This window comes from Lasiosphaeria miniovina, assembly GCF_030549165.1.
Source record: "Lasiosphaeria miniovina strain SMH2392-1A chromosome Unknown B0T26scaffold_7, whole genome shotgun sequence".
In the NCBI taxonomy this organism is placed as follows: domain Eukaryota; kingdom Fungi; phylum Ascomycota; class Sordariomycetes; order Sordariales; family Lasiosphaeriaceae; genus Lasiosphaeria; species Lasiosphaeria miniovina.
Genome location: NW_026848226.1, coordinates 885,646 through 908,594, shown reverse-complemented (window position 1 = coordinate 908,594; position 22,949 = coordinate 885,646). Strand labels below are relative to the sequence as shown.

At 57.5% G+C, this 22,949-nt stretch overlaps 8 protein-coding genes across 8 annotated transcripts; 6 read left to right on the top strand and 2 right to left on the bottom strand.

The window, feature by feature from the left end:
• Positions 1–876: 876 nt before the first annotated feature.
• Positions 877–1,482, top strand: B0T26DRAFT_755685 (uncharacterized protein; the record flags this gene model as incomplete). The annotated part of the gene is made up of 1 exon (XM_060445995.1): positions 877–1,482. The coding sequence occupies one exon, from the start codon at positions 877–879 to the stop codon at positions 1,480–1,482; it is 606 nt and encodes a 201-aa protein (XP_060291250.1).
• A 787-nt stretch (positions 1,483–2,269) lies between these two features.
• On the top strand, positions 2,270–4,707 carry B0T26DRAFT_725607 (cytochrome P450). The gene is made up of 3 exons (XM_060442780.1): positions 2,270–3,098; positions 3,189–4,112; positions 4,178–4,707. Exons 1-3 carry the CDS (start codon positions 2,578–2,580, stop codon positions 4,296–4,298), a joined length of 1,566 nt encoding a protein of 521 aa, XP_060291249.1. The 5' UTR covers positions 2,270–2,577; the 3' UTR covers positions 4,299–4,707.
• Positions 4,708–7,946: 3,239 nt separating this feature from the next.
• B0T26DRAFT_837077 (uncharacterized protein) lies at positions 7,947–9,017 on the bottom strand (the record flags this gene model as incomplete). Its single annotated transcript, XM_060447524.1, has 2 exons — positions 8,244–9,017; positions 7,947–8,146 (listed from the first exon to the last, which is right to left on the bottom strand). Coding segments are annotated over exons 1-2 (615 nt in total), but the record flags the coding sequence as incomplete, so codon positions are not given.
• A 1,141-nt stretch (positions 9,018–10,158) lies between these two features.
• Positions 10,159–13,012, top strand: B0T26DRAFT_755681 (uncharacterized protein; the record flags this gene model as incomplete). Its single annotated transcript, XM_060445994.1, has 4 exons — positions 10,159–10,693; positions 10,780–11,346; positions 11,402–11,725; positions 11,820–13,012. The coding sequence occupies 4 exons, from the start codon at positions 10,159–10,161 to the stop codon at positions 13,010–13,012; spliced, it is 2,619 nt and encodes an 872-aa protein (XP_060291247.1).
• Positions 13,013–14,151: 1,139 nt separating this feature from the next.
• On the bottom strand, positions 14,152–15,332 carry B0T26DRAFT_679874 (uncharacterized protein; the record flags this gene model as incomplete). The annotated part of the gene is made up of 6 exons (XM_060440407.1): positions 14,152–14,337; positions 14,390–14,596; positions 14,645–14,706; positions 14,854–14,940; positions 15,125–15,128; positions 15,276–15,332. The coding sequence occupies 6 exons, from the start codon at positions 15,330–15,332 to the stop codon at positions 14,152–14,154; spliced, it is 603 nt and encodes a 200-aa protein (XP_060291246.1).
• A 769-nt stretch (positions 15,333–16,101) lies between these two features.
• B0T26DRAFT_755679 (heterokaryon incompatibility protein-domain-containing protein) lies at positions 16,102–18,068 on the top strand (the record flags this gene model as incomplete). The annotated part of the gene is made up of 6 exons (XM_060445993.1): positions 16,102–16,296; positions 16,353–16,555; positions 16,643–17,428; positions 17,504–17,579; positions 17,648–17,877; positions 17,990–18,068. 6 exons carry the CDS (start codon positions 16,102–16,104, stop codon positions 18,066–18,068), a joined length of 1,569 nt encoding a protein of 522 aa, XP_060291245.1.
• A 522-nt stretch (positions 18,069–18,590) lies between these two features.
• B0T26DRAFT_725595 (uncharacterized protein) lies at positions 18,591–19,223 on the top strand. Its single transcript, XM_060442779.1, has one exon. It carries the CDS (start codon positions 18,913–18,915, stop codon positions 19,117–19,119), a length of 207 nt encoding a protein of 68 aa, XP_060291244.1. The 5' UTR covers positions 18,591–18,912; the 3' UTR covers positions 19,120–19,223.
• A 1,254-nt stretch (positions 19,224–20,477) lies between these two features.
• Positions 20,478–22,697, top strand: B0T26DRAFT_679872 (plasma membrane fusion protein PRM1; the record flags this gene model as incomplete). The annotated part of the gene is made up of 1 exon (XM_060440406.1): positions 20,478–22,697. The coding sequence occupies one exon, from the start codon at positions 20,478–20,480 to the stop codon at positions 22,695–22,697; it is 2,220 nt and encodes a 739-aa protein (XP_060291243.1).
• Positions 22,698–22,949: the final 252 nt, after the last annotated feature.

Here is a 22,949-nt window from a genome sequence, read left to right as displayed (position 1 = left end):
CGTGGGGGGCCAGCGCCCAGGGAATGGAAAATATAAACAACGAAGCCGATAGGGGACGAGTAATGATTCCAACACAATGAATATGATCTCATTCCCATGCTCTAGTTGGCCCGCAATAACACTCATTTGCAGGTGGATATTTGATGACGGCTGTCTGTGAACATGGCCCTAGGTTCAGGTCCGTGTCGATGCGGCTGTCTTGGCTTGGTTGAATCCAGGCCAGGCAAAGGCTTAGCATTCATTCATTGAACCCAATGCATGTGGGCGGACGGCTGTTGCTATCCTCCACCGGCCCAGCAGCAGAATTAATTGGTCAGAGCCACGAACCATGTCCTATTTCCTATGCATGAGAACCAATGGAGACAGACTGTCGACAAGCGAATCAGCAGCGAGACCCAGAGCCTCATGTTGCCTGCCCACTGCAACCACCAGGCCTTGCCACATGCAGATAATATTGGCCAGTGTGGCGCCCTCGACTGCAGACAGTTGCGGTGCTTGGACAAGGCTGCGTGCCAAACTGTCCAAATCAGACCACACCCTCGTCTGCAGCGGCCTCTGGAAACCCCGCCAGCTGAAAAGATATCATGCACAAGACAAGCTGCCAAGAGAATTCGGGACGCCACCATTCCCAGCCCATCGCAAGCGTGGTCAGTGCTGCTTTGGTCGGTCCTGCGCCCCCGGTGTGAGACTGCGCCCTGTTGAGGGCAGCCATATATATATATATATATCCATCGTCGCGGCCGTCGCCTCCTGCAGGCGCTGTTCCTGGCATAACAACTCCCGACGAAGCCTTCGCAAACCACATACGCGGCCATGCTCTTCCCCCAGCAATAGCACTTCGCATCCCATCCCGAGCCTCACGCCGCCGCCACGAGTATGACGCAGCTCACGGCGTGCCTATCAATGGCACTCGCGCAAGTATTGTTAACCACGGTCGCGCGCGCGCAGCTGGTTCCCAACTGGAGCGCGTACCCGATCGCGTCGCAGCAGTGCCTGGCGTACTACGAATTCTACAGCGGGTGCAGCCGGGCGAATGCGTACGCGCTCAACGCGTGCCTGTGCAGCAACGGCGGCGGGTGGGTGGTCAACGTGGCGCAGTGCGTCGAGGCCGGCGACGCGGCCAACCTCGACGTCGTCTACGGCACGCTCAAGGCCGCGTGCATTACCACCGGCACGCCCATCAGTTTCTCGCTGGCCGAGTGGCGGAATGCTGCTGGTGCGGCTAGCGATGCCGGCGATGCGCAGTCGTCCGCGCCGACTACGTTTTCGACTTCGATCGTGTCTTTGTCGACGAAGCCCGCTACGCCGGGGCAGACGCCGACGCCGACGCCGACTCCGGCTCCGCAGACCGACGGTGGAGGCGGTGGCAGTGGCGGGCTCAGTACGAGCGACAAGATTGCCGTGGGCATTGGCGTGCCCGTCGGCGTTTTCAGTATCATTGGTGCCATCGTGGCCTGGTACATGTGCTGCCATGCGCGATGAGCTGGCTTATAAACAAGTCGGGGGTATTGGTTGTCGCCATGATGTTCGGGTTATGGCCCGTCTCATTTTGAATGGTTGTTTAGGTTTGTGGGAATGAAGCGCTTGAGCGAGGAGTCTGGGGTATCGTTTCTTCCGAGATTCAATTAGATTGATTTGGGCGTTTGCCGTCAGAGAAGGGAGGGTGAAGGCTGGCTTGATGAATAATTACCGGGTACCTAAACAAGAGAAGAGATGGAATGACTTGAAAGAATCGATGATATAATTAGTAATAGTATAATGAAAAGGCAGGTGGACGAGTTCGCGCCTGTCACGTTGTATTATGCTGCACGAGTTCTCCTAGCGTGGTGGACTGTTTACCTAGAATATTCTGTAATATGTGCCTCCTTGGTAATTAACGATGCTGCGCAGTTGCCCGGCAGCATCTCGATCTACGGTATTCCGTATGCCGCAGATTAGAGAAGCGCAACCGTATGCCGCAGATTAGAGACGCGTAACCGTATGCCGCAGATTAGAGACGCGCAATCGTATTCCTTCGACCATTGCAACCCCTGCAGTCCGGCATTCCTGGGTGAGATTTTCTGTGTGCACTGTTAAATGGTTCAGGATCACATCACAGTGACGCCCCACCCCGTTGGCTGTTGGCTGTTGCTGTTGGCTCTGTTGCCCTTGTCGTCCTGGGCTTTCAGGGGTGGGGACACTCGGCCCGGGCGCACCCCCTTGTCTTTTCCGTGCCTTATCAGGCGTGTCCTGCCGCAATTCCCGACCGCCATCTCAACCTCAAGTCTCAACTTCATCCTGTCATCTCCAACGAGCGCGGCATCCCGTCGTCTTGTCACGTCTCGCCTCGCGCATCAACTGCACGGCACGGCACGGCACGGCAACACCATGGCTATGCTGGCGATAGACTCGGACACGTTCAGCGGGCGCCATGTCGCGTGGGCCGCCGGGCTGCTGCTGGCGACAGTCGTGGTGCACTTCCTGCACAGAGGCTACCAAGTCCGCAGCATGTACCGCACCCTCCAGAAGCAGGGATTCGTGAGTCCTCGTCTGTTCAGCGCATCAAGGACCGGACACTGACCCAATTGGAAGCCCGTGATGGAGCACTCGTGGGTGCTGGGCCATCTGGAGATTGTCGGCAAGCTGCTGCAGGATATGCCGTCCGACGCCCACGGAAACTACCTGCCCATGTTGATCCTCGAGAACTGGCGCACCCTGTTCCCAAACTGCACCCAGCGCCCGCCTGTCGTCTATCTCGACATGTGGCCATTCGCCCAGCCATTGCTTCTGCCCATGACGCTCCCCGTCGCCGTCCAGGTCACCCAGGAGCGCTCGCTGACCAAGGCACGCGAGCAAAAGGACATCCTGTATCCTCTCACCCGCAACCGCGACCTCTCGTCCATGGAGGGCGCCGAGTGGAGGCTCTGGCGCAAGCGCCTCAACCCGGGCTTCAGCATCCAGACCATCACCGGCCGCATCCCAGACCTCATGGACGAGGTCGAGAAGTTCTATGCCGCCCTCGAGTCGCACGCCGGGCCCAACTGGACCTGGGGCGCCGTTTTCCCGCTCGAGGCCGAGACCATCAAGCTCGCCCTATCCATCATCTTCCGGTTCTTCTTGTGAGTAGAGTGCGCCCGCGTGTCCACTTCTGTATGTCTCCTCGAATGCTCGTGACATGTGGCTGACACTCGCCATTCGCTGCAAATCAGCGGCCCGCGTGTCCAGGCACGGCTAGCCGGCAGACAGGCCGAGCTCGAGAATGCCGTCGTGGACAGCGTAAAGCGCATGGTGTTTTTCATACACATTGGCAATTTCCTCAGCTACTGGGGTCCGTGGCGGCGCTTCAAACTGTGGCGCAACTACCGGACCATGATGAGCGGATTTGGACCAGTCCTCGAGCGGCGCTTGACTGAGCTTACACGGCAGGGCGGCGACGAGAAGCGCACCGACACGCTCGTCGACGCCATCGTCGAGGGTTTTCAAGCCGACCGGGAAAACGGCGAGCCCAACACCTCCGACGACGACTTCATCGAGCTCGCCGTCGGCCAGATTGGCACCTTCATCTTTGCCGGCCACGACACGACGGCGAGCGCCATCTGCTGGGTGCTGCACCTCCTGACCCAACATCCCGACGTCCTCGCCCGCATGCGCGCCGAGCACGACGCCGTGCTGGGCCCCGACCCGGCCCAGGCAGCCGCCGCCATCCGGGCCGACCCGCACCTGATCAACACGCTGACGTACACCAACGCCGTCATCAAGGAGACGACGCGCGTAAACCCCAACGTCGGCACCATGCGGCGGGGCGAGCCGGGCTACTTCATCGCGGGCCCGCAGGGGTCGGGCTACGAGGGCATGCAGTTCCCCACCTACGGCTTCGTCGTTTGGAGCAACCCGTTCTCGTACCACCGGGATCCCGAGCTGTGGCCGCGCGTGCACGAGTTCCTGCCCGAGCGGTTTCTGGTCGCCGACAACGACCCGCTGCATCCGCAAAAGGACGCCTGGCGCTTCTTCGAGATGGGGCCGAGGAACTGCATCGGCCAGTACCTGGCCCTGACCGAGATCAAACTGGCCCTCGCCGTCATTGTGCGGCAGCTGGACATTGAGTGCGCCTGGGACGAGTGGGACCGCAAGACGTACGTGCCCGACCCTTGTCGTGATTTGACGTCCAAGAGACGTCCAATACTGACCTCCTGTGCAGGGGAAACAAGAAGGCACGCAGCGTCTGGCAGGATAGGGCCTATCACGTTGGGACCGATTCGCCGCCGCACGTCAAAGATGGAATGCCCGTCCACATTCGTCGCCGGCAGCCGAAGCAGTGATGCGAGGAGCAGAACCGCAAGCCGCCGAATCGTGTTGACCCTTTCCCATAAGCCGTCGAAAAGTTTCTGCAATTTTTTTGGATAATCAGACGTAATTATCACGTACCTAGTAGGCTAGGACCCGAACTGTTTAGAAGTTGGGGCTGGGAATGGGCTGGGAATGGGCCGCTGTAATATTGCTTGCTTCCAGGACGGGAGCCTGTGGTGGTGGCCTCGGATTCAAATTTCAGAGCGACCAAGCTCGGTACCGAATGGCAATGCCGCTTGTATGCTCGCAGCCGACATCCGTCCTCGTGCATGAACCCTAAAGCTGCTGCGGTCACCCCTGACCGGGCTGGCCCAGAAACAGATTTTGTTGCCAGACAAGACGTTGCCTACCTTGATGCTGTTGTCGACAGGCAATCACACGCTCGCACACGGCGCGGCCCAGCTTGAAGCGTCGTCGGCCACCATGTTCCCCTATGCCCCCTATCTGCTCCAATCTGTCGACTGGGCGGGCCCCGCAATCTGCGACTATTGCAAGCCGCTCTTGGGAGTGCAGGCGCGGGTCCATCGCATGATGGTCTTTTCTATTGAGGCCGTCTACCCGGACTGTAGGCAACGTCTTCTAGACTGTAGATACATTAAACGGGTACATTTGGCTATCGCGCCAAGCCACTAGCCCAGCCAAAAATGGATTTTCACACCTAAAAAGGCATAGTTCAATGGCTGGCTTGCTTTTCAGTCTACCCAGTAATACAGTGTGCGGCAAAAAGTTTGAATCCAAATTTTGTACCGCGTATACGGCTAGCGGCTTACATTGTACTTAGTGCTGGATTCAAACTTTTTGCCACTCGCTGTAGTACACTCAGATGAACTGCCCTACCCTCTGCGCCCTGCGCCCTACACGGGGACAGAGGACTGTGGATAACCTCACAGTCACGGCAGAGGCTCACCAGCCTGCTCGCGGTAGTCGAGGCGGTAGCAGGGCAACGCAGGGAGGTCCCAGCAGCCGGGGTGGCCGTGTTACCATGGCAAGCGGTTGACAAAAAAAGACGAACTCATTACTTTAAGGTACATCCCTGGAGGCCAGATTTACACATAAATCTAGGACATATAAATCTAGGTATCTCTATATAGTGGCTGTTACCACCCTGTCATAGGACCTTCGCCCTCTAACACATCTTGCATCCGCCTTACCATGGAATCTACGTCCTCATTGATTTTCGCTTGACTCAGTCGCCTCCATACTTCAACTGCCAGGCCCATAATATTCGCGTCAATTCGAAGATTGGCACGGATATACTGCTTTACAGCCCTCCAGCAATTCGAAGATTGGCGATAAATCTGGAGAGCCAGGGGTATTGAAGTAATGCTTCAATCCGTGGTCTTGCTTCCACTGCTTCACGATATTCCCACGCTTCGAATTTCCACCTCCATGCCCTGAATCTCCGTCTTCTTCCAGTACGAAAGCATCGCCACGGAGAAGCCGAGGACTAACAACCTTCTCCAGAATCTCGTCGCGATAGGTCTGTAAGCTCATCTTTCCATTGGTATTTGTTAGGACTTCGTAAAAATGCATCTCGGACTTCAAGTTCCATCCGACGGCCCCCCAGACGTGATATCTTCGGATTTCGGTTCCCACCGCTGGTTCAGGCTTATGGTGGTGAATATAATCTGGACAATAACGCTCCCCTGGCTTCCTGATAATCCGAATCTTTCCTTTGGAAAAGGGTCTAAAATGGTATTCCTCTGACTACCGGATATCGTACTAGTCCTCTGGACGAGGACGATACGATATTGAAGCGCGAGCTTGGCGGCTTGGATACGGCGGTTGGTACTTAATGGAGAAACAAATCCTTTTTCGTAAGCGATGCATTTTCGGTATTTTAAGGTCCCCATCGCTCGCTCAATCGTCCTTGCGGATGTGTGGATACCGGTCATTAGGCCTAGACCTTGCCAAGTTAAGATGCGCGCCTGGAAGCCATACTGCCAGATGACTTCCTCCATTCGATGTAGGTCCTCGGCCGAGATGATATGTTTCCGGCCCCGTGTTTCGTGATCTGGATGCCTCTGGTCTTCGGCATTGCGTAGGATCTCCCAGCCCTGGGTTTTACTGCGGATGCCGAACTCTTTGAAAAGATCAGTGTGGAAGTACTGGGCGTGGTGGTGGTCGAGGCATGCAGCTGTTCTAATGAGGTGCGCCTTCACTGGCGTTGGGTAATGCGGTGCCATGATGGCAGTGATGGTGGTGATGGACTGGCGGTGTGGTGCTAATAGTGGTGGTGTGAGTCGAATGCTATTGAATGTTGTAAAATTGGTAGTGTCTGCTGTCTGCTAGTGTAAAGCCACCCGCACAGACCAATCCATCTTTGCAGTTCGTGTTATTTTGCCAACCGCTTGCATGGCATCATCATCACGGGCTTCATTGGTGCGTAGGCTTCAACGCCCACGGCGCGCAGGGCTCGACGACATATGTGGCTAATTGGCTGATTGAGCCGAACTTGGTTGCGCTGGCTTCGTCCCTGGAATTAGCCTCTTTTTCGGTGCGAAAAGTGGGGTATTAGTGGCTTGGCGCCAGGGCGCAATGTACCTGCAGTCCAGAAGACGTTGCCTACAGTCCAAGTAGGTGGTCCCTCCACATTAGGCTTAGAGCCTAGGTAGGCAAAGCTGAAGAAGTTGCACGGACGAGTTACAGGTGTCAGAAATCAGCCCGTAATTAGCGGCCACCAGGTTTGAAGTGCTCAAAGTCAGGGAGGGCGAGACCTTCAAGGAACCTACGACTTCCCAAGAGGTCTCTAAATGTGTCGAGCAGCTTGGGCCGTCACAAGCCAAGCTTGAGCGTGCGCGGAAGCTCCTTGGCACACTGTGTGCTGATGTCACGGCCATGGTTGCAGCCGGCTCTTCGTCGCGGTGAGTAGACGGAAATGTCAGGAGGGGAACACGGCAGGCACGGATTGGATTAATTATCCTTGGGGCCTGCTTTCGCCAACAGAAGGAGCACTTGACCCGCAGTGAGCGAGCGTTCATATTCTCGCAAAGAATGACAGAACTAAACTTACCTTGGGTAATTTACCCCCCAGCATCAAGGTCAATCGCGCACGCATTGAATTACAAGGACCAGGCCCGCCAGGCCCGCCAGGCCCGCCGTCGCCGAACCAAACGAGTGGTGTGTCTCAAAGCCAAAAACGAAAGACAGAAGCCAGACAGCGAACCAAGGAAAAAAATAACAGACACCAGTCACCTCTTCAAACCTCGTCCCCTCTCCAACCCTCATCCACCCTCGTCGTCAGCCATCCACCCTCGTCGTCAGCTCAAAGCTCACAGAACATCCTCCTCCACCGGAGCGGCTCCGTTCCCATGTCCATTACCAACAAGCCTGCCCTTGACAGCCTTGGGCTTAGCAGCGACAGCCTTACCGCCATGGGCGCCAGCCTCGACGACATTGAGCAACTTGATGAAGACGTCCTGCAGCTCGCGGGCGAGCGGCCCGCCGCCAGCAGCGGGAGTCGCGTCGCCCTCCTCCTCGTCGGCATTGGCCTCGTCGTAGCCGAGCAGGGCGGCCTTCTCGGACCGCAGGCGCAGCAGCTTGTACTGCTTGGCCTGGAGCTGCGGGATCTCCTCGTACGTGCCGTTGTCGAGCTGCACGTACGTCTTGGAGTTGTACGGGCTGCCCGTGAAGTCGACCAGCTGCGTGACGCCAATCTCCTGCACGTTGATGATCTCGCCCGGCGAGTAGCTGCCCGTGGCGATGTAGTACTTGACCACCGGGAAGATGTTGTACGTGTCCGAGGGCGAGGCCAGGAAGGTGGCCATGGGCACCACACTGCCGGCCGTGCTCATGCCGCCGAGGCCAACGAAGGTGTTGTCTTTATGGGGTGTTAGTTTCTTTTTTTTTTCTGTTGGGGGCAGTTTTGAGGACTGTAAAAATGGGGCATGTGGGCTTTGGAGAGAGGGACCACTTACTGGGATTGGGAATTCTAAAGCTGGAATCCGTGGCAATGGTGTAGGCGCCGTTGGGTGCGGTTTTGGCCGGGGAAGGGAGGATGAAGTGGGCGCCATCGACAGTGGTAAACGAAAAGGTGGTGCCGGGAATTTGGTTGGTGCCGAGGACGGCCGACTCGTAGTCGCTCGTGCCGACCTGGACTCCGGCGGCTAGGCTCCGGATCGAGGTGCCGCAGATGGCGAAGAACTCGCGCGTGATGGTGAAGGTTGTCGAGCTGGACCGGTTGGGCTTGGAGACGATGGGCGGGGCCGTCATGAACACGTTAGTGAAAACCGAGCCCGTGACGCTGCTGACCTTGGGCACGACGGCGAAGAGCAGGTAGCTCTGCGTCTTGCCCGACGTGTTGATGACGGAGATGTTGTAGGTGGTGGACATTTTGGCGGTCGTGCTTGACTGTGGGTCTTTTGTGACAAAAAGCCGAAAGGGTAGGGTCGAGATAAGAGTCTAGATGACACTGAAAGAGCTTCGAGCGAGGTTGAGAAGCGGGAGGCTTTGGAGATGGGTTCAAGGGAGACTAGGTGTTTGTTCAAGATGGGTTGGCTTGTTGTTTTGGTGTCTGCTGAGGAGGGAGCCGTCTTTGAAGCGAGCGATAGGCGGCCTCCTTATATGCCTCAGCCACCGATCCAAGCTAGTAGATAGGAGACTTCCTTTTTTGGAAAGACCCTCTCCAGCTGTGAGCTTCAATTGCATCGCGGTCCAAGTTTAGTTTCCCAGTTTACTCCCACCGGCGCCGGCATTCCTCTGGGCTTGCTGATCCCTCAGAGTTCGACGGCCAACCATCGAAGACAAGACATCCATGTCACGCCCCCGAAGCGAAGCCGAAGCGACACTAGTGATCTCGCTGTCGACAAGTCATGCCATGGCGTCGGCATCTCGACGAATTGGGACGATAAGACTTATCTAGCATAGCCTAGATGCTCCATTGCGAGCTGAGACTCGGTTGCGGGGTTGCATCAGCATGCCTGATGGGGAAGTTGGCCATCCCGTCAACTTTCACCAGCTCTACAGCCGCAAAGCCGCAGCAAGCCGTAGGCAGCTTTATTCGTCCGCTCTGTGACGACGAGACCGCACGGCGAGGCTGCGCAGCCACCTCGGGATACGAGCCCAGTCGGTATGTGGTCGTGGCAGAGTTGAGTCGGGTGTCATTGGATGCCGCATGCGGTTGTGCCAGAGTTGAGTTGGGTGTCATTGGATGCTGTATGTGGTTGGGTGTTCGCCTGGTTGGACCATTCAGACGCGAGAGGTTTAGAATGCAGTCAGCCGGCATCATGCAGCATTATATCAATATAGGGCTGGCTGAAAGTTGACTCTAGCGTAGCCATCTGATAGAATGGAGCCATGGTCGCTTCATTTCTTCAAAAAGTGCAACCCACAACCCAAAAGGTTCCCTCGAGGGTAACGCTACCGAGTGTAGAGAGTAGCCACAGGGCCTTGGCCGCTCTGTCGTCGGCTTCGTGCGGCTTCGTATTCGAGATGATATTCCCAGGCCGGAAAAAGATCTACGCGAAGGATCGCTCGTGGCTTGCTGAACTCAACGACGGCATGTCTGGTCGGCGAAGGTCTTGAAAAGGGGATATCGTGAGCGCTTGCGTCTGGTTGTTGACGATGGTATTGGTGTGCCCACTTCATGGCGGCGGCTCAAACCTGCAACTCCTCGTCAACAACCAGGTCAAGGCAATCAGGTCAGGGCAATTAGGTCGGGGCAATTAGGTCAGGGCAATTAGGTCAGGGCAATTAGGTCAAGGATCCGCCGAGAAAGCATAAAAAGTCGACTGTCTGGCACACAAGACAGGCAGAAACAATCAAACAGAAACCAAAGTCCCATCATCGCCTTACCCACTACTCTACTCTCCTGGAAGATACCACAGCGCAACAATGGCCGCCCTTGCGATTGCAGTCCAGGTCATCACAGCCGGACCATACGATCCGGTCAATGGCCCATGCCTGTTCACAACCAACTCGTCCGGCTTCAGAATCGTGCCGCTGGCTCCAGGTGGCAGTGTGCAAATCTGGCAGGCGACGAATCCCACCCCTCCAGACCCGGTGGTGACCCCTGATGGGACAGCTTTGCCTGTCACTATTCGTCTACCTCCCCGCTACACGAACATGTGGCGGCTACCACTGACTGTGACCTTTCTCCTCACCAGGACCATCCCGCCCACCCGGAACGACAACCAAGGCGTCGTCTACGGCAACCTGGCCAACTCGGATGGACAGCTCGTCCCTGTCCTGAAAGGGGACCCGTTCGACATCACCGCTACGCCGAACGCGCCGCAGTATGCCACGTTGTCCGGATTCCGCTTTGTCAGTGAGCAGACATTCATAAACCCCAACAGAATGGACTACGAGTTCGCTGTCCCCTTCCGCGCCAGCGGACCCTGGGTCTGGACAATCAGTGATGCAACGGATGGTACGTGTACTGCCCGCGTGTCTCGTCCCCTCATGCATGTTTTATTCTCAGTTTCTGTCGGTCACTGACACGACGTCCCACGACAGCTACCTCTCCCCCCATTCCGGCGGCTCTGCCAACTCAGATGGAGCTCAGCTTTGTGGCCTGGCCTGCAAAGAACGGACAAGATGACGGGATTGATGTCGTGTATCCCCAAAGCCCGCTCTTGCCGTCGTATGCCGACTTCCAGGGCTCCTACCCTGTCCCTGTCCAACGGTGGTCGTATCCTGGCATCCTGGAACTGGCCCTAGACAGGACGCGGAACGACCTCAAAATTTTCTACATCCAGAGGTTGGCCAATTACGTCTGGCGTTATGGCCAGGCCGACGGCGGCAGGTTCCAGAGCCGGTTCTTCACCAGCGGCCACCACATGGGTCCCTTTGGTGGAGTATTCAACCTCGGCCCGTGGATCAGACCTCCCCCGAACCACTACGTCAACGACTACGACCTCGCCGCCGTCGTACAGCTGGGCTGCGCCGTGGCCATAGGCATCACAGGCAACGAGATCTTTAACTCGCGCTGGGTTGTGCAGTATCCATGCGGCTACATCGTGCCGGGACAGCTGTTTGGACAGAAAACAATCTCGCTAAGGTGTAACAACCCATATTGGAACAGTATGTGAACCGTATTCCCCTTACCTTGGGTACTGCTGATGCTGACTTGGTCCAGTGCCCAATTGGGATTCCAATGCAAACGTTGGAGATCCTTACAATACTTTACGCACGGGTTTCATTGTCCACACCTGGATCGAGGTCCAACTTGACTTGGGCTTCGGAAATGCTTATCATGTCGTCGACCTTACCCACGCCCTTCCCGGCCCGTTCGCGCCCGAGCCGGAGGTTGGCACCAAGAAGAGACAGGCCTATCTGGCAGCCCACAAAGACGATGAATACCCACCTTACGGGCAGGAATTCCTACAACCCTTTCAGCACCTCGGCAGGGTGAAGGGGAATGCAGTGGACTGGGAATTTGGCCGTTACACGGGCGATTGCTGTAAGTTTTCAATCTCACACCATTGATCCCCCTGAATTTCAACCCGCCCCACGGGATTCCGAAAACCTTCTCTGACAGAGCTCTCCTTTGCCAGACGAGAGCCCAAACGTTCGAACAGAACGCATCGGCGTCCTTGGTACCAGCTTTGACACTCCACCCTACCCGCTCCCGCCAATCTTCGCCACTGGCGTGCCAGAAATTGACGGATACTTCCCCGACATGAGTCTCGCCATCGGCGCGGGCCGGGTCGACCCCGGGCTCAAAGAGGCCAAGCTGCTGCCGTTCCCTCTAGAGCGGTACAACAACGCCTCTCTGACCCCCGAGACCATCCTCGGCCTGCTCTCCGAGCCGTCAACCAACCATTCGGCGCATCTGCTCTATCACGACATGCGGCCGGCAACCGACCGCACGTCGCTGGAGCTGATCTTTGCTCTGCGCAGCGGCGACGACGACGAACAAGACAAAGTCCCTCAGTTGACCCTCGAGCTGACAGTCCACTCGAGCGCCGGCGTCGCGCGCGACAGCGCCGAGTCCCTCGTGGCTCTCCTGTACCGCGCTGCAGCCGCCGCCACCACCACCCAGGACGACGACGATAACGCTGCTGCACCGCCCAAGTCTTCTCCATCGCGCCAGACAAAGACCAAGACGCGGCAGCTGGGCGACCTCCCGCAGCCCCAATCCCAACAAGCCGACGCCGGCATCGTCCGCTTCGTCCGCGGCAACGTGTCGGTTAGCCTGCGGTCCGACAATCCCGACGCTTCTTATCCTGCTGTCGACGTGTTTGGCCTCGCGCGGCGGCTCGACAAGCACATCGCCTCGGCGCTGGTCGCTGACGACGTTTCCGTCCGTCGCGGCGGCGTGGACCTTGTTGCTGCTGTAGCAGAGGACGGTGAGCAGTTCAAGGGGAAGACGGGGGCGCTGTTGCCTCTTTGCGTCAAGAGGGGCGCGACCTTCACGCTGCGGACCAAGGCTCCGGTTGATGGAGGAGGAGCCGCGGATTGGTATCATGGTAATGGAATTGGTGATGATGTTGCGGCGCGGAACGGAATTAATGGCGAGAACGTTTTCGGCGAGCAAGGAGGAGAGCTAGGCTCCAACCGCGTCGTGGTGAACGTGTCGGATCCGACGGCAGTGGTCTGCACTTCCAGCGTCGAGGAGCAGGAGGATGGGAAGTTGGTGTTTGCCGCCTACAAGGTTGGCGCGGTTGGGATTACCCTTCTTCGGCCGCACCCCGAGACGCTGATGCCGGGAATTCGGAGGCTTGTTGTTGACGTTGTGGAGGAGTAACTAGGGGCGCCAAGTCTGGGTCTATCTATCTTTATTGGTGCGATTCTCCTCGCGCTCCCATAGTTCATGTGTTTGATGACTTCTCGAAATAATTACCGGTAGCCCTTTTATCTCCACAATGACTGAGGTTTCTGCCACTACGAGTCGATTTAACTCAATTTTGGCCTTCACCCAGTAACGTGATACATAGCGAGTTGCTATATATAGCGTGTCAAAAGGGGCTCGGCATAGGTATCTAACCTCTAAGGAGTCGTCCCGCCAGTCCCAACGGCAACCTACCTTAGGTAAGGGATCTGTAAGGGACCTGCTCGCGGGTTTTCTTTAGATGTAATCATACAAAACCAGGTTTTCTTTAGACGTAATCATACAAGACCAGCTTCCCCGGCTTCGGCTTGACCCTCCAATCCGCCGCCTCGCCGTCTTTCTCGACAAAGCTCCGTAGTAGCGATTCGTAATTAATTGCGACACGTGTACACGCCCGTCATATCCGACACCATGTACCCGTACGGGAGGGGGCTCATGTCCGAGATGCACGACTGCCAGCCACGTCTCGGTAAGGTAACTGCAGTCCTTTGCTACCAGCAGCTACATTACGTACCTGTAATGAATAAACCTCTCTTCGGCTAATGGAAGTTGCGGTCCCCCTCGTCGTCAGTTCGGCCCAGAAGATGGCTCCTTCCAATCTAGGACGAACAGTCCAATATCACCTGAGATTGGTGGTGCGTACATGCCCTACCTACTGAACCTGGAAGCTATGAAAAGACGCCAAAGTTTCCGTTCACAAGAAAGGAAGAAGCATTCTTACCCAAATATTCCGGAAGAAACCCTCATTCTCTCAACAGGTGCAATTGCTCAAGCCCCAGCAGCTCTTTTCCGAGAAAGTCTTTTTCTTCGGGAGACACAAGCCATGACGCATTCTCCCACACAATCTTCTTGAGCTCCTCCCTCGTTTTCGCGCCTCCCAGCTGAGAGGCTGCGATAGTCTAGGAAAGGTAGGTATTGCAATGCAAGCCTTCGGCTTCTTGCTCTGTTGCCTCTCCGAGGTGAATGAGAACTCTCGCTTTGCCCTCGAGTATATGTCTGGCATGGCCTGTACCTGGCATGAGCTGTACCTGGTGGCCCTGCTCCGTCTTATCGGTCTAGTTTATGGACACGGCATCGATCCAGACTACCCTGACTCTTAACTCTAGGCGGACCGGCTTCGGTGCCGCCTCGCAGTTTGTCGTCATCTTCAGGGTGAAACCCCCGAGGTAGATTTCGCGGTCCTTGGCGGCGGCGTTGCCGGACTCGTCCGCCCACGTGTACGAGATTGCCTTGTAGTCTAGCTGGTCTTGGGTCCTCTAGTGGATGAGACTGCAGCAGACACTCTCGCCGTACTGGTCTGGTCTTGGCGACCTGACCAATAACAGACGAAACTCCGTTTCCAGCCTCAGGTCGGTCGGTGTACGTCCACGGCGTTCCAAGTGTGGCTTGATCGCCGTCCGTGAAGCCACAGGTCAGGCACGTCAGAGCGCCAGCGGAGAGGTGGAAAGCTCGCTGGGTGCAGAAGGGGTCCAGGCACGTGCTTCCAACATCGTCGTACTCCTATTCCCTATTCCCAAGCTTCCATGGAGCTTTCATCCCACGCCTGACTTTCATCTGAACTATCGCACGGATCGTCTTCGGACCCCATTGCCTTCGGACGAGAGCACGCACTAGGTTATAATCAGTTTGCAGTACCGGGTATCTAACGGATGACGGCCTGTAGTGTAATAGGCAAGAGCTGCAAGTACGTTCTGGAGCCAAGTTTTCGAGGTCTACCCAGTTAAAACACACTCGAGTCGCTTGATTTAAGCCCGCACTTTGGCTGACTGTTTCGGCTTCAGCTGGAAGGCTCTCGACCAGCACCCGGGCGGCAGGGTCCTGAGGGTTGGGTCTCATCACCCCAACTGAGGGGATAACTAGGGTAACCTCTGCGGGGCACCTATAGCTGGGAGAGAGCTGGACGGAGGCAAGCTGTTATCCGGCTTGTTTTTCGTCCTTTTATTCCCTTTCTCAGTATTTCTTTTCGTCCTCACCACACCACATCCATCATCACCAAGGCGGACAGACAAGACAAATTGTACAACGTACGTACCTAATATACTCGTTCAATCTAATTATGCGATAAATAATTAGATGACTCTCGGGGTATATAAGCGGTAGTTACGACGAGAATAAAAAGGGATGACGACAGCATGGAAAATGGCGCTGACGATGATGGTGGTGATAAATGGCAAGATACTTGGAACGAGGCTCGGATTCTAGACGCGGGGCTCTTAAGGACGGACCCCGACTGCATGGCGGACTAGACAGCAGTCTGCTCCGAGCTCCGCCGCACACAGACGGGCAACTCCGTGAGGGTGGTGGCTTAGATGCTCTATTTCCCGCACCTTCCACACCTCTCAACCCGGCCCAGTTGCGTTGCTTCAAACCCGTGATACTTTGATGGGTCGGTTTAAGGTTATATCAAGGTTCAAACCCGTTGGACCAACCTGAGTTACCCGTCAAATCCATGCCAAAAGCCGTTTCAAGGTTAGATAAGGTAGGGCGTTGGGTTCAACACTCCCTAGCCCAACCTAAAACTCTTTAATTACCTCCCCCCCCGGGATATTTAATGGCTCCTCTATAAATGGGAAATCTTATCTCGACTGACGTCTATGTGCTTCATGTCACAAGCCTCTTACTACCATGTTCGCGTGTCGTTCGGGCCCGCTGACACTTTGGCTGCCTTGTAGACAAATAGACTCCAGCAAAGGGCGTTTCTAAGAAGGCTCGTCGTTTAAATAGGCTCCCCTGCCTCACGGGATATTAACTAGTTCAGGTATATTTGCCGAGGTGATATGTACCCACGGCTTGGCGGTCTCAATCGGGCGCTGACCCGCCGCGGCCGCAACGTCGCTCTCAACTACCGCCAAAAAAGGAGGCCGCTTGAGAAAGTCGTCCCCGATTCTAGTTAGCAGACAACATGGCAGAGAGGCGCGGCGTATAAGGTGGGCATCATCGCGACACGAGTCCTGCAACAGGGGAGAGGATATTTGCGCGGCCGTCGGGCAACGCCATGCCGGACAATGCTTCGCCTGTGGATACCGATGCGCTTGAGGACGGCAGCCCCGCTCCTCGTCTGCCACAAGCTCGCTCGGCGTGCCCAGCGTGTCTGGGATCTCGACTACACGAGCTATAGCAGCTTTGGGGCACATCTCAGCCCGGACCCAAAAAGACGCGGTACGACGCCTCCCAGGTACCGGCTGGTCGAGTTCGACAACGTCATGGGCGCGGCTGCTGGCGGCTGCGTGTTCTGCTCCGTCCTCGGCCGCGCCAGGGCTTCTTCTGGGACGACAGCCCGGACCTGTACAGCTCGTACAAAGCCTCCACCGAGGATGGCCGGCGGTCGAGGCGTGCGCTCTGCCTCGTGCAGCAGCCTGGGTGCAGCCTGCTCCTGTTCAGGACGCTGGTCTACGAAGACGTACCCGACCTCTCGTTCATCCACGGGCTGACTATCCGCGACCCGACGGCCCGGATCGAGTCTATCATCTGCCTAGGCATCTATTTACTTTACGCGATGCCGTGGGCGGCTGTGGGGTTGGATGGACAGTGCTGATATCAATGTAGGGGCACGAGCACTGAGCGCAAAAGTGCGTCCCACACCATTGGCCCTGCAAGACATGTTCCTGCGGTCATCGCCCTTGAACAGGTGGCCGAGCTCGCTTCGGCGTGGATGCGGCGCTGCGGCGCCTCGCACCAAAAGTACTCCGCCGGCCCGTCGAGACTGCCGAGGCGGTGGGTCATCGACGTGCAGGGCGGCGTCAGGCTCGTGGACACGGCGGCCGACGAGGACGTGTCGGCTACAGCGCCGTACATGACGCCGAGCCACTGCTGGGGCAACCCCAAGACGGCGTCGCTGCTGCTGCGGACGACGCACGGCACGCTCGCGCAGCACCGGGAGCAGATCCAGTGGGAGCAGCTGCCGCGGCTGTTCCGGGACGTGGTCAACCTGGTCCGGGCGCTCGGCTGCCGCTACGTGTGGATCGACTCGCTGTGCATCGTCCAGGACGACGGCGAGGACGGGGTCGAGGAGTCGGCCAACATGTCCGAGATCTACAACAAGGCTGACCCGAACATCGCCGCGACGTCGATGCGCAGCGTGCCAGCCGGGCTCTTCCAGCACAGGACCCACGGGCAGGGGTTTCGCCGCCTCCGCAAGTCGGCAGACAGGGGGGGCGGCGGCGGTGGTGGCGGTGCAGACTACTCGGCGGTTCCGTCGCTGGAGTCGATCGAGGCCGGGGAGGTGGACGGGCGGGCCGTCTTCGCGCGCACCTCGCACGACCGGAGCCACGAGGTGCTGTACGGCGACCTCGACTTCTTCCGCACGCCCATGGAGCCGCTGCTGGGAAGGGCGTGGGTGTTTTAGGAGATACTGCTCTCGCGGCGCACGCTGCACTTTGGCGCGTTTGAGGTGCTGTGGGAGTGCAGGACGGGCTGCTTCTGCGAGTGCATGCGCATCACCAACGCGCACGGCCTCAGCGTCAGGGACATCAACTCGACCCAGGTAGCTCTGGGCTGGAGACTGGTGGGAGTGTCACAGGGGGCGCCGACGCCGTCGCCAGGTTTGTGCAGACCAAAAAGGTTCTGTTCTCTGACGTCTGCGAGGGCCCGGGAGACTCCCGGGCGCCCTTCGACTTTTGGCTCCGCGCTTGTCAGGAATTCTCGTTCCTGTTCCTGAGCCGCGAGACGGGCCGGCCGTTCGCGCTCGCGGGCATCGCCAAGCGCATCCAGATGCCGACGGGGGACAGGTATCTCGCGGGGCTGTGGGCGCGGGACCTACCGCGAGCGATGCTGTGGGCGCCGTAGCCGAGTAGGAGAGTCGTGCGCCCTGGCGGCGGCGTGCCTACGTGGTCGTGGATGTCGCACACCTGCCACCCGCTCGAGTACGCGTCGATGTGCGCCATCAAGTACAAGTTACAAGCACGTCGCGAAGCACGAGTTCCAGGCCGACCGCCGGCTGGCGATTGACGACGCGGGCACATTCTGCAACTAGGAGCAAGGGAACCCCTTCGGAAGGCCGCTGGGCGGCGGCCAGATCAAGCTGTCGGCGGCGAGCTGCTGGGCTCGACAAGCAGTCGTGGAACGGGCGCAACACGCTTCAGCTCTCAATAGACTCGACGGCGGCACTGCCGTCGCGCAGATCCCGTTCGCCGCTGATTGCCCGGAGAGGACCCGCAGGCGGTCTGCCTGCTGCAACGCGTTCTGTGTGTCTTGTTCGGCGGCCGCAAGGCTGAGCCGGGAGAGGTCGCGCCACAGTACTTCCTGCCCTTGCGCCCGTGTCCGTGGAGGACGGCATCTACCAGCGTATTGGCTTCTGCGAGACGGACGGCCGGGTCGAGCTGTTTGATGCGCCGAGGTGCGTGTGGTGCGTATCGTCTAGCTCGGAGCGGAGGCATCTCGGAGGAGGGGACCTAGGCTTCCACTGTTATTTGACCAGTAATTTATTTCCAGGTTGCTTTCTGTACTCCTCACTGGCGGCAACGGACGGATTTGATGGGCGGTTGATCGCGGCTCCACCGAGAGTGGTCCGGCTCGGGTGGTTTCCTGGGCAGTCAATCAAGAACCGAAAAAGTGCTGTCCTATTTCGGGAACGGGTAGCTAGGTTGGAGAACAGCTTAGCTCAGACTCAGTCATGGATGGATACGCGGGAGGCATCCGCTCGGGCTCGGCGATGGGGCGCAGCTTGTAGTTATCTTGGTCGAGCAGCGCGTTGTTGAAGGTGAAACAGCGCGTCCCACTGGTGCCAGGCGGTGGATTTTAGCTTTGTTTCTGTTTCTGGCGCCGCCCTCTGGCGATCGGGACGTGGCTCGTGCCCGACTGCCTGCCGCTGTTTGGACATGGCAGGGGTTGTGGTGTGGCGGCTAACGGCCACACGGGAGACCCGCTTCTGTCAGGCGGCTGCAGCGTCTGAGAGCGCCACATCCAATCACCCCCACGTCGCCGTTGCTTCTCGAGACGACGCTACGTTTGGAGCCGGAGCCGAGATGCCAACAGCAAATCGCCTGGGTCTTGGCATTGCGACACCGTTCGCTTTCGTTCTCTGAGAAGTTCCTGCTGATTTGGGCAATCGACGGCTTTCAGAGCACACCCAGTCACTCGCGGCAAGAGTCTGGTAGCTGGCGGCTGGTAGCTGGCGGCTGGCAGCTGGCAGCTCGCCCTGTCTTGGCGTTGTGGGGCAGATGGCCGTTCATTTTGCGGGGTCTCAGACGTCTTCTGATTGGGTGCTGACCAAAATCTGGACCGGGACTTTGGGCGCCTGGTAATTTCACTTCACCTCACTTCACCCTCACCTCGTCCTCCGCTGGCCTTCGCGTCAAACAGCAAACGCTAACCTTTGGTTTCGCTCTTAGCCACGAGACGTTTCGCATGCTTCAGATTCTTGTCTGTCGATATTGCGGTTGTTACCAGTCGCAGAGCTGCACGCTTCGGATGATGTGTCTGTCGGTAGTCGTTCTTTAGCGACGCGTGCGAAACACAGCTTGGGCCTTCCGTCGTTGACCTGTCGCCTCCATGTCGCTGCCTTGTCCGAATCCCCTCGCATGCCATACAGTGAGAGCAGTACAAGTATACGGATAGCGAAAGAAGAATGAGAAATTGTAATTTTACACCGCTCCAGACCTTTCTCAGGGTGTCATTCTGTCTCCGCGGTTGTGCTTGGCAGCAATCGTCACCGTTTTCCCTGTGCTGACCGGACAACATGAGCAAACCATCGAGGTTTGGTGACTCCAGGCGCCCCAGCCCCGCTACGAGACATGGGAGTTCATTACACTGATGTCGAATGAAGCTTGCCTCGCCATTTTGGCCTTCGTCAGGCGAGACCAAGTCGGGTCGCCTGACACAAGCCCAGACAAAGAAACGACTGGCTGAGAGGCGCCCGGCGCTTACAACACGCAGCGCCTAGGAGCCTCGACAAAGCCATGCCAGAACAATCCCCTTCAATTTGGCGGCCAGACAAAGAAAGACTGCTTCTAATTGCGGTTTCTCACACGCTGCCGAGCGCGCCCGTGCTCCGTTCGCTTGTCGCTCTTATTGTGCGACACCACCGCCACCCTATTGTCCTAATGTTCCCTTCCTATTGTTCTTTCACCTCGTCACCTCTACAACCCGTCACCTCTACACCCCGTCACCTCTCTCTCTCATCTCATTGTTGCCGCACATAGAGTCATGCATTCTTAGACGTCGCACGTTAATACTTTTCTCGAGCTAGGCTCTTTTCCTAAACGTTTCTTCGTTTCCTTTCTTCTCATTTTCTGCTCGCTCTGCTATCTAGCTGGTCTAGAACTCTCGACCTTTTAATTTCCAACAATAATCGCTCGAGCTCCGAAGCCTGCTGAGCAGCTTCCTCATCTTCATAATACCTACCAACCGTCTTGGCCGGCTAAGACTTCTCGCATCCGTCGTCATGGACGACAACTACATGCGCGACTACAAGGGGGCGCAGCCCTCGCAGCCCTCGCAGCTCAACACCAACGCCTGGGAGATGGTCGACATCGACGGCCCGTCCGAGAAGACGGAGCAGGGGCTCCCACCCCCGCCCTACCCGGACACCGACCCCGCCGTTACACCCTACCTTGGCCTCCGAGCGAGGCTGTCGCAAGTGTGGTTTAATCGGTGGACTGTCCTGCTGGTGCTGGTTCTGATCCGCATGCTGATCCTCACCGGGGGCCTCAACGACAATCTGGACAACGCCAAGGCCCAGTCCTTGGCCGCTTGTTCCAAGGTTGAGGATATTGGTAGCGCTGTGGCGTCGATGCCGCACTACCTGTCGGTCGGCGTCAACAACCTCGCGGCCTCTGGCGTGAACCATGCCGTCTCGGCCATGGCACAGGTCATCATGATGATCCTGACGGGCGTCCAAGAGCTGATTTTCTTCATCATCAACATGTACGTGGGGACGTATGTTTGCCTGGCTAGCGCCCTGATCCACGGCAGCCTCGAACTGGCAACGGCAGTGGTTCAAGAGGCCACCGACGTCATGAACAGTGCGATCTCGTCCATCACAAACGGCATCACCAAGGATATCGCATCCGTCCAGGACGTCATCAACAGCGCCTCGAGTGGAATCTCTGGCGTGGCCGGCTTTTTCGGCTCAAATATCAGTCCGCCCAAAATTGACATTACTTCACATCTCAACGACCTGAAAAATATCCACATCGACGGTACCAAAGCCGTGGAGGGAATCACGAGCCTCAACAAGACAATTCCCAACTTTGACCAGGCCGAGAACATCACCAAGAACGCCATTGGGATCCCCTTCAACCTGGTAAAGCAGATGGTCAACGCGTCTTTCTCCAGCTACCAATTCGATAGGACCGTTTTTCCGGTTGCAGAGAAGAAAGCCCTCTCCTTCTGCTCCGACAACTCCTTTCTCAACGACTTCTTCAACACCCTGTTTGAGCTCGTCAACAAGGCAAAGATAGCCTTCTTCGTCGCGATTCCGATCTTGGCCATCCTGGCCATGGTCGCCATGGGCGCGATCGAGGTTCGGCGGTGGCGCAGAGAGAGGAAGCGTGCAAAGTTCTTCGTCGAGCACGGCTACGACCCCATGGATATCATCTATAGCGCCTCGAGGCCCTTCACCGCCACCTTGGGCATCAAGCTCAGCTCTAGGCTGCAGGGCAGGAAAAAGCTCTGGGCTCGCTGGGCCATGGCGTACGCGACGTCTCTGCCCGCCCTCTTCGTTCTCTCTCTGGCCCTGGCCGGGCTCCTGTCGTGCTTCTGCCAGTGGATCGTGCTGCGGCTGATCGAGAAGGAGGCCCCCGCGCTGGCCAGCCAGGTTGGCGACTTTGCCGGCGACGTCGTGAACACGCTGCAGGACGTATCGACGGACTGGGCTGTCGACGCCAACCGCGTCATGGTCAAGACGCAGGACGACATCAACGACGACCTGTTCGGCTGGGTCCTGAACGCGACCACGGCTGTCAACAACACGCTGAACGCCTTCGACGACGAGATCAGCAAGGGCATCACGACAATCTTCAGCGGCACGCCCCTGGAGCAGCCCGCACGCGACATTGTCAACTGCCTGATCACTAGGAAGGTCGAAACCGTCCAGAAGGGCCTCACGTGGGTGCACGACAATGCGCACATCACGCTCCCCCTGTTCCAGAACGACACGTTTTCGCAGGGCGCCAATGATAGTGTCAATGGCGACAGCGACTTGAAGAGTTTTCTTGCGACACCGGCGACAGTCACTACGGATGAACTTAGTGGGGCCGTGGACAAAGTCGTTGTCGCTCTCCGGAACGGCATCGTCCAAGAACTGCTTATTTCGCTGGGTCTCCTCCTCGTATACGTCATTATCGTCCTCTCGGGCGTCATCCGGTCCCTGTGCGGCATGATGGGCCCCGAGAAGACGCGGGCCGAGGGCGGCCAGCGGTATGGCGAGGACATGGGCCAGGAGGCGAACCCCTATCCGAACCCCCATCTCGGAGACTCCCACCCCGAAAACCCGTTCCGCGAAGGCGCGTACCCCGATCCCAGCTCGTACCCCGAGGCGAACCCCTACGAAGAGGACGTGGTGTACACGGGCACCGTGCCACAGGGCAAGGCAGGGCTCGGCAGGTATCCGTCACACGCCCGGAAGAGCAGCTACCCCGACGAGCAGGGACATGCCTTTTAGGCGGGGCGGCTCGGCCGGCTGCCCGAATGCATTCTTTCCTTTCGACATGGTCTACTGCATTTTATCGGACTGAAACTAGATGCGGCTCGCAAAGAGAGGCAGGGGGAGTGCATGTATGCGATAGACTGATCTGAACGATTCAGATCTCGGGCATAGCTGGGTAGGCGTTTTTGTTGTGGTTTTTTTTCTTTTTTTCCGATGCATTAATATCCCATCAAGGTACGTAGCTTGATGGCAATGACTCAGTACCGT

Coding starts and splice junctions, on each gene's coding strand:
- B0T26DRAFT_725595 (XM_060442779.1), top strand. CDS start 18,913: ATGGCAGGGGTTGTGGTGTGGCGGCTAACGGCCACACGGGAGACCCGC.
- B0T26DRAFT_725607 (XM_060442780.1), top strand. CDS start 2,578: ATGGAGCACTCGTGGGTGCTGGGCCATCTGGAGATTGTCGGCAAGCTG. Junction 3,099..3,188: donor ATCATCTTCCGGTTCTTCTT/GTGAGTAGAGTG, acceptor GCTGCAAATCAG/CGGCCCGCGTGTCCAGGCAC. Junction 4,113..4,177: donor GACGAGTGGGACCGCAAGAC/GTACGTGCCCGA, acceptor CCTCCTGTGCAG/GGGAAACAAGAAGGCACGCA.